The sequence below is a fragment of the Erythranthe guttata genome, chromosome 14, assembly GCF_056151865.1.
Source record: "Erythranthe guttata isolate IM_541 chromosome 14, IM_541, whole genome shotgun sequence".
Classification (NCBI taxonomy): Eukaryota; Viridiplantae; Streptophyta; class Magnoliopsida; order Lamiales; family Phrymaceae; genus Erythranthe; species Erythranthe guttata.
In genome coordinates this window covers 17,037,992-17,047,861 of record NC_142546.1, presented here as the reverse complement: position 1 = coordinate 17,047,861, position 9,870 = coordinate 17,037,992, and the positions used below count along the sequence as shown (strand labels likewise).

General features: G+C 33.9%; 2 protein-coding genes across 2 annotated transcripts; both read left to right on the top strand.

Annotated features, from left to right (window-relative positions):
* The first annotated feature begins 436 nt into the window (after positions 1 to 436).
* LOC105958457 (SEC-C motif protein) lies at positions 437 to 4,598 on the top strand. The gene is made up of 5 exons (XM_012982460.2): positions 437 to 710; positions 789 to 937; positions 2,182 to 2,343; positions 3,513 to 3,628; positions 4,207 to 4,598. The coding sequence occupies exons 1-5, from the start codon at positions 509 to 511 to the stop codon at positions 4,232 to 4,234; spliced, it is 657 nt and encodes a 218-aa protein (XP_012837914.1). The 5' UTR covers positions 437 to 508; the 3' UTR covers positions 4,235 to 4,598.
* A 150-nt stretch (positions 4,599 to 4,748) lies between these two features.
* Positions 4,749 to 8,884, top strand: LOC105958438 (putative E3 ubiquitin-protein ligase LUL4). The gene is made up of 4 exons (XM_088814335.1): positions 4,749 to 6,025; positions 6,827 to 7,286; positions 7,988 to 8,089; positions 8,634 to 8,884. The coding sequence occupies exons 1-4, from the start codon at positions 5,835 to 5,837 to the stop codon at positions 8,634 to 8,636; spliced, it is 756 nt and encodes a 251-aa protein (XP_088670461.1). The 5' UTR covers positions 4,749 to 5,834; the 3' UTR covers positions 8,637 to 8,884.
* Positions 8,885 to 9,870: the final 986 nt, after the last annotated feature.

The window sequence follows — 9,870 nt, the reverse complement described above, 5'->3', positions numbered from 1 at the left end:
CGGGCCGGATCCGGGTCGGGTCCGGTTCGGGTCCGGTTTCTAGCCATTGCATTTTTGAATTTTGAAAAAAAAAATATTTTTTTATTCGGGTGGACCCGACGGGTCCTCGGGTCGGGTCCTCAGGTCCGGGTCCTCGGGTCCACCCGCCGGGTGGACCCGTCGGGTCTCGGGTCCAAAATATCGGGACCCGAAACCGACCCATATATTTTCGGGTCCGGGTCCGGGTCCATGGTCAACGGGGCGGGGCGGGGCGATCGCCGGGTCGGGTCCAGGGCGGGTCCGGGTCAGACCCGACCCGTGGCCATGTCTATCCAACCCGAATACCGCTTTTTACAACCTTGATATTTAGGGCTAACACTAACATTTCAAAAAAGGTTCACTTAAAAGTTACATATAGTACATATAGTATAGTAAAAGGGCCAAAGTGCAATATACATAACATTACATGCTTCTGGAGTTCAAAAATGGTTCAAACCTGGAGCCGCATTTGTATAATAAGTAAACTTAAATGCTTCGATTACTTCTCTCAGCCCACTGCCGCCGTGCCGGCGGCTACAACCTCGATGTATCCACCGCCCGCTGCATCTCTTCCACGGCGAGCCTCAGCGCTTCATGGATGGACAAGGTGAAAGGAGTTCTCACCGGCCAGAAGACCACCGCCGCCGCCGCCGAATCTTCTGCCGAATCGGCCGAATCCTTCACCCTTCTCCGTAAGTGATTTCTCCACCTCGTAATCATGTAAAATTCAGATTGTTAATTTTTTTTGATTTTGGTAAAATACGAAATAGGTTTTGCGGAGGAGATGAGAAAAGCGAGGAAATTGGGGAGTTTGAAGCAGTATGTAGTAGGGAGGGGTAGTGAAGCAACTTTCGCCGATGCATTTGAGAAGCAAGAAGCAATTATTCGATACCTAGGCGGTTTTGATCCTACTGGGGAGGTCTCTCTTCTCTTCTCATCTCCCAATTCATTAATTAATTAATTACCCAAAAAAAAAAAAAAACTTTATGTTGTTGTTTATAGTAGTACTTCTCTAGTTACTGAATTTTACTGAAATTGACTCGTATGAATTTTAGGGTTGGAAGAATGTGGTTGATGTTGCAACTCTAATTAGGAATTTTTTTTATCTGAATTCTAGCACAAGTAGTATTTTTTTCAATTTAGTTTCTCAATCTTCCTGTTAGAAACAAAGGCCTTCTTTCTGTATTTTTGTACAGGCTCACTATCTTTAATGAGTTCGATCAACAATTTTATTTTTAATTTTTTGTGTCGAATGCTCCTTTATTTTTGCTTACTAGTTGTTTTACTATAACCGGTTATTTACTGTAGGAAACCATTGGGGAAATTTTCCCATTTTAGATGTATAACATTTTAGAAGTTTGAAGAATTCGAGGGGAAGGACAATATTGAAGTTGCTCGTATTGTATGGAGCTAATATAGAGAGCAGTAGGTAGACATATCAAACATAGAGTTTAAGTTGCGTTTATTATCGAAGAAAAAGCTCTAATCATTAGTTAAGTTATGAACTTATCCGAGAATCCAGAAAGGCTGCTTGACATGATATTATCTTGACTAGAGTTCTGCGTTGACCATCTGCCAATCTTTTCAAGAATTTTATATAGACATTTTTAAGGTGGATAAATTTCTTCCAGATATTACTGTGAACATAATTTTTTTTTATTATTTAATAATTAAAGATCACATGGAATCCATTTTGACCTATTGTGTGTCAGCATCTCCGTAGAACTTTTTCTTGAAAATAGTGCAGTGATGCAAAAAAAACGGCTCCAAATTGAAGTTTTGAAGTTAAAAAAATTGGCATGTTGCGAAAAGCAGCTTTTAGGAAGTAAATTTATGATTATCAGTTCCCACAATTATCTCGTGATGACAAAATCGATAATTAGGTGTTGGTTCAGCCAATTAGCAATTCATCTTCTGTTACATGTGCTGTTGTCTGTGAATTATGCACTTTGCTGAAGGCCTTTGGTTTACATTATAATATTTTTTTGGTCGGGTTTTGTATATTTTACTATTCTTTTATGCTTTTATATTCAGCATTTAGCATTTCAAACTATCCACCCGCTAAATAGCTCTTTTACTAAATTATGTGATGGAAGTTATTTCCGAATACATTGGTATACTTGAGTGGTAACCCACTTTCCTTTTTCTTTCTGTGTGTTGCAGAACATTCAGACCAGTCAAAAGACGGATGCAGCAAAGCACTGTAATTGCACGATATTAGACGTCGAAAATGCCTTGGCAAAGTTTACATGGGCAAAAAATGCACAAAAAAAGATCGAACAACTTAAAGCCGAGGGCAAACCAATGCCCAAGAACTTGGGAGAGGTATTCATCACAATTCACTGTCATTTTTTTTATATACAATTGCTGCTATGATGTTTTTGTGCCGCGTTTTATAACTTCTGTTCGACTTTATTTTGTGTAATTGTGATGGATTATGTTTATGTTTTTAGAGAATTTTCGCTGGCGAGGGAAATAGGAAAACAGATGTCATTGTTTTGCTAAATAGCAATTTGTAAAATCCCTTAGGACTTCGGTTTATCGAAATTTACAAAGATCTCCGACGAAGTTTATCCAGATTTACAGAATCCCCCCAGAAAGCACTCATTAACATTATTTTACAAATTAATTCCACATAGGGCCTTCTTGTATTTTCTGCTTTCTGTCATTTAATTATAATATTTACAAAGTAATGAGAGCCGAATTACTCTTGCCACCATCACATGATGAACTATTTTTTAACGAGGATAATTATTGGTTCCTTGATTCCCGTTCGGATGACTCAAACCCGTGACCAATTAGCTCATAGGCGCAAAGTGCGACCGACTAATTGATTACTCGTATCAAAGAACTGATTTGTAGTTTAATTTCATGGCTGTTCCTATTTGCCTGAGAATCATCTAACCATCATCCATTTTCTTTTCGTCTCTTAATTTTTTTTTATAATTGAACTTTAATGAGTTCGGCAAAACTTTCTCCTCTTATGTTCATTTGTCGGTCAATTAAAATTCTGACCTCGTTTGTTTGGGATTCACAAAGAGTTTTCATCAAGAAATAATTTCATCGGTCAGGATCCCAATAATCAGTACATGCTGGTACAAAGCAAGATTTTGCGATAATAGTATCAAGGGCTTAGTGTTTAGGAAGCAAGAAAATGCAAAAGAGAGTGAATTATTGGAAGTTGATACAGATAAAATAATTTGGAATAAAATGCGAAAGAATTCAGTTAATTTTATTTTTCTTCTTATATCAAATAAAGGTTTACGGTTCCCAATTTTTTACTAATTTCCTTGTCATTATTATTTTTCTTTTAAATTTATAATCCGAACGTTGTCGTGATGCTTGATTATCTGGTTGCCACTTAAATGGCTACACTTGATCAACTTTCCAGAAAATGACGAAAGAAAGAGAGCATTTTATGTCTTTGGTGTTTTATTTTTTCTTTTATTAATTTATTCTCAATTATTAACTTGTGACGGCATTATTAACTGCAGATTCAGAAATTGATGGGGTCGTCACCCTTGGATGTTGCACGATCGAGCATGGCTAAGAGCGGCCAAATAAGTCGGAACGCCCCCTGCCCCTGTGGCTCTAAGAAGTTGTATAAAAGGTATTTACTCGGTCTTAGCCGAATTCGAAGTCGTACATTATTTGAGCAGGCTAAAGAATGTCGTAAGTGGTATGCAATTTCATAGTTACAATATATCCAGCTCGTAATCCTACAAAAAAAGTAAGGTACTTTGTACAGTTAAACCTCTATAAATTAATGCAGTCGGAACTAGAGAAATTCTATTAATTTAGCGAATTATTAAATTATCGAGTTAATCATTTAACACGTTCTCACCGAGTTGGGACCAAGAAAAACTTTTATTTAAGCGAGGTTATTAATTTATCGAGGTCCTCTGGGTCCACTTTTGTGTCTAATCTGTGATTGTCATCTGTATATAGATACTTCATTTCAATATCTGCTTACACATATATGAAAACATGTATTGCACAATACACAGTCAACCCAACATGTGTTTTAAGTTTTAACTAGTCTCTAAATTTTCTTTTTTTCTCTAATTATTGCAGTCATTTTTTCATCAATCGAAACTTTAGTTTCGACTACACTTCGATGTCTCGATTTTATTTTATTATTATAATTTATTTATTTATTTATTATTAATTTTTTTTTGGTATTTGAAGGTGTTGTGGGAAGGACAAAAGCAGTTGAAGGACCAAAATCAATTGTAACTAATATGGGCAAATTTACGCCACTCGAAGAGAGCTTCAAAAAAGCTGCGGAAATCCAACCTTCCATTCAATAAATTCCGAGACGAACGATTTTTTGGTAATGTGGCTCTTATTTAGAATAGAGTGGATCTTTCAAGTAGGATTGCTCATTTTAATTTTGCTAATAGGATAAAAAAATGATGAGATTATGATTTTTGAAATGCAAGATTTTTAGGAGTAAAATAAGTGTTTTATTTGTTTACATGGATTTGTCAAATAAAATTGATAATGATGAAATAACCCTTTTAGGGTGCCATTTGGATTGAATAATTTAAAATGAAATGAAATTTGGAATTGACTTAAAATGGGAAGTATTTAAAACGAAATTGAAACTAAAACCGAAAACCCAAAATCCGAAATCCGGAAACCGGAAAACCCGAGATTTAAATCAACTGAATCTTTCAAAAAAACCAACTGGAAATATAGACTTGTTTTAGAGGACTCTGTTTTGAAGAAGTAATTAGAAATGTTTAATCTCACTTCGTTCCCTTGAAATCTAGTGATTTAGCACTTTGCACCCTTGAAATAAATTAATGGTACTTTGCACCCTTGAAACACAAGGAAAAAAAAAAAGAAAAAAAAATCATTCTTAATGTACCTAGAATTGAATATTTAAAACTTAATGCAGACAATTTCATATTTTGTTCGTCTTTTTTTTTTAGAGTGCAAAATTACTAATTAAATTATTATTTTCTTTTACATGCCATCTATTTTCTAACTTACAAAGTGAGAAAGATAAAAATAACACAAAATTATTGCAAAAACTATATTTTTTCAAAAAATAAAGAACAATAACTTTTTTGTAACTAAATTATTCGTTTGATAGATTTTATTATTGTAGATGGTGAAAATATTTTATATAACTCTTGGTAATAAAATATAATTTTCAAATAACTTGATGACAAAATAGCATAAGGAATTTTTTTTCCTTTTCTTCTTTTCTTTTTTTAAGTAAAATATATTTTTGTGATAAAAGATATAATTTTTAAATATGTTGATAAAAGATGTGTTTTTTTCACTTTATAGTTTCGAAAAAGGATTGATGGATATATATTTTTGATTCGGCATCCTAATGAAATACCACTAAAAATATTAAATTACATTTATTAGCTTTCAAAAATTATTCGGGGTGAATTATAAATGATTTATTTCGTTTATTAAGAATGTAAAGTGCTATTAATTTTCTCGAGGGCATAAAATATCAAACGACTATATTTTAAGGGTGCAAAGTAAAATTAAGTCAATTAGAGACATCACAATGCTTGCTACACACCTTTTCTTAAGTCAATACTTCGTTATTTATTCTAAAAAATAAATAAATAAAGTCAATACTATAAATAAAGTTATACTTGTTTTGATGTTTTCAAAAAAAAATTGCGTGCGAGAAAACTTCAACCGATTTGCACTTCCATTCCATCCCATCGCCGGCAAGGGCAACGCCGCTTACTCTGCCGCCAGCGGAGCAGCACCGATATCCCGCCGCCTCCTCTTCCACCCTACAACTACATTTAAAACATCTCTAATTACAGTTAATACGACCGATGAGTCAAACTAGTGGTCAGGGTCCACCCTCTGCGCCGCCTCTTCAGCTGCCACCGCCGCCACTACAAAGAGCCAAGTTGATCACTAATGATGTGAATGTTCATAAGGACACAATTAGGCTTCAATTGGATGAATTTTACCCTGATTGCCACTTGGTTTCCTTCACTTTTGATGCTTCGGTTAATGGAAGGTATTTCATTTGTTTTCACTTTTTTTTTTCTCCATATTTGTTCGAGTCGAATCGAGCGAATTATTGTTCGTATTGATCGTTCGAAGGTGATACTCGAACATGTACGGTAGAATCTCGATAAATTTATAACCTCGTTTAAATAACAATTTCTTCGGGCCCCGACTCCGGATAAGTTATTACTCTCTCCGTTTCTTTTTAAGTGTCGTTTAAGGTTAATGCACACTAATTAAGAAAGTTATTATAAAGCCTTGATTTTGAAGATCTTTTTATTTGACAAAACTACCCCTTTGTATTTTTCTTTTTTTTTGTTACTTCTTTAATCTGTCATTAATGTTAGTTTAATTTGTGCTTAATCTCACTTTGCATCATTGAAATATAAAATTTTGGCACTTTGCACCCTCGAAACAAATTAATAGTACTTTTCACCCTCGAAAACACAATATATCATGCATATTGCACCCCACATGAGTTTTTAAAGCTAATAATTAAAGGTAATTTAATATTTTTAGTGGTATTTAAAAATTATAACAAAACAATATTTCACGAAAAAAAAATAATTCTTCAGCTATTTCGTTATCAAATTTTCTTCCGAATATTGTTTTGAGTGTCTATTTTATTTTCTGTTGATATAAAATTCAGTAATATGGTAATTGCCTTGGATCTTATATTCAATTCAGTCCATATCAATTTTGTAATTTTGTAACATTTTCTGATACGAAGAAACATTTTACGTTTTATGATAACCAGCCTTTGGCTAAGAGTAAATAAACTGATGCATGTAACTATGGTTATAAATTGCAGTATCACAATCTTCTATTTCGCGGAGGAGGGAGACGAGTGTAAATTCACTCCAATACACCCGGAGATTAATCCCGTAAAAATTCAATTCAGAAAAGGGCCCGGACTGAAGTTCTGCCAGCCTTCAGGAACCGGTATAGACTTAGGCTTCTTCGATATTGATGAGCTGTCAAAGGCTTCCCTAGGAGGATTCGTTTACCCGCTCGTAATATTAGCGCAGTCGTCTACTAATAATAATGCTCAGATCACTCAAGCTGTGTTGGAGAAAAAAAATGGGAAGATTTTTCATGTGAAAGTAATTAAGCAGATTTTGTGGGCCGGTGGGGTCTGCTACGAGTTGCATGATATATACGGCGGTAGTGGTACGAATAGAGCTTCGGTTAGCGATGCGGAGTCGGAAAACGAGTGCATCATTTGCTTTGCCGAGGACAAGAACACGGTTGTCTTGCCGTGTAGGCACATGGTATGTACCTTAAAACTCCTCTTTTTTTTCGAAGGAAGGAATTGAGTTGTTTTAGTTGATCCGAGAAAAAAACGGAAATAAAAAATTTAAACTTGGAATGCAAAAATGTATTCCAGAATCCGAACTTTTGGATGGGAATCAAGAAAATTTGGTCATTGATATTATAAATGTCACCGAAAAAGTCATTTGAAAGTCGTCGAAATGTCACTGAAAAATCGTAGTAATGTCACTGAAAAATTCGTTTGACAAAAAATATAAGGTCAGAGTTCAACATATGGACCAACCCTCATTAGGAGAGTCGGTGTCTAACCTTACCAATAGGGTAAAAAGTCTAGGGTTCGAGTCCCGCCTCCCCTACTTCTCCTTTTTTTTTTTTTTTTTTTTGAGTAAATTCAAGTCCATTACAAGGGGAAGTCCCCTACTTCTCCTTGTAATGACTTGAATTACTAAAAAAAAAAAAATACAACATGAGGAGTTTTCTGGTAATTTGATCATACATCCAGAGGTTTTTTGTAATTTTATGACCTTTTAAATTTTATTTAGCTTAAGGGCATTATAGACATTTGATTTAATACATTTGGTCAAACGGTAGTTAGAGGGATTTTTTGATAATTATGAATACATGATGGGTTTTTTCATAATTAAAACATAGTTCAGGGGCGCTTTTGGTAATTTACCTTTTTTTTTTGTGTGTGTTACAGTGTATGTGCGGTGAATGTGCCAAAGATTTGAGGCTGAAATCAAACAAGTGTCCAATATGCCGGCAGCCTATTCAGGAGCTTATGGAGATCAACTTTACCAAGGTAATAAATAATAGAAGACAATTAAAAGGCTTATGATTTATTGACATACATTAGAACCTCGATAAATTAATAACCTATCTTAAATTATAATTTCTCTCGGTCTCGACTTGATAAAAATATATTATATTATTAGTTTGATAATTTAATATTTCGCTACGTTAATAGAATTTTGTTAATCCCAACTTTATTAACTTATAGAGGTTTAACTGTATATATATTTATCAGGGGTTTATTGCATTTAGCACCCTCGTGTTTGCTCAAATTGTAAAAACTCTCCGTACGAGTTATTAATATTAGCAAACACCACTCTATAATTCAGTTTGTTTTAGTAAACCACCATAAAAACTCACTATTTAGGAAGCTGCGTTCCGGAGAAATGCATCGTATGGAATTTTTCGCTAATTTTAATATTTGTTAGGGCGATTTTTTAAAAATTCGATACAAGACGGGTAGTAAATACAATAAACTGTATCTATTATGAATGAAATGTCAAATGCCAAAAGGGTGCAAGACTAATATTGTTCTGTCTTGTTTTTGCATACAGTGACCAAAGTCAGTCTGGAAGAATGATACTTATTCATCAGGATATATACAGTTTTCATACTTGCAATTTTATATTTTTGCAGAAAGTTTACATATTTTCATATGTGCTATATCAATTGTCATCCTTTTTCCCTTTGTTTTTTTTTGGTTTAAGTTTTACGAGTGCGTGAAATGTGAGAATAAAGTGTATTTATTGTTGTTCGAAGGTGTAAATTTGGCATATATATATTTTTTTCCACTTTTTTATGTTCATGATTACAATTCCACGCAAGAATATGTGTAACACCTCCATCTCACATCGAAAAAAAACGTGGGATTGTGTTTCAACTTATAAACAGATCTCTGACTACTATCAAGTACCAATAACTTCCACGTACTTTAGGCGGACTAATTTTGATTTCAACATATTATGTTGTACTAGTCCACCATTTTCATCATAATTTTCTTCGTTGGGATTCCAATTTCAATAATTTAAGTTGGGTTGGAAAGACAACAAATTGAGCTACAACTTTATGCTTGTAGATTCAAATTTGTTCGGTGTCAAAATTTACATTAATCGTCTTACAAATGCACAGTGAACTTTCTTAAAACTCGAATTGGTTAGAGTCAAAATTCACAGTAAATATTTTACAAACGCACATTAAATTCTTGAAAAACTGAGCAGAGTCGGTGTATTAGTTACCATTATTCAATTTTGAACATAAAAAATTATCCAAAATTCCAGTTCCAGTGATTCGAGTTGAGATTGAAATCCAACTTTCATGTCTACCATTTTCTTCAAATTCGAATTGGATCAATGTCAAAATTTACTAAACACAATAAACACCTTAATGATAGAAAAATCAAAGAGAAAACTCTACGAGAGAAATGAGTGATTGTTTTCCTCATTGGAGATAAATAACGAGTGATTGTTTATCTAACCATGTTGTATTCGACTTCTCTGTAAATCTACCTTTGTTCTTGTGATCAATAAAATTGTGGGTGAACTATGAAAACCTCCTGAACTAGGTTAAATAACGAAAAACACCCTCACCTATTTGTAATTAACAAAAAAACTCTAATGCTTGTTTACGTCTTACACCAACCCTTATAGTGTGACTTTTCACGGATTTTTTTTACTCCACGGAATAGAGTTTACACAATTTCAAATATTTTCTCTTATTTCTCACCTATTTAACAGAAAGTATAATAGGCTGTACACATTTTTGTTAAAAAACTCGATCAACAGTTAATCAGAT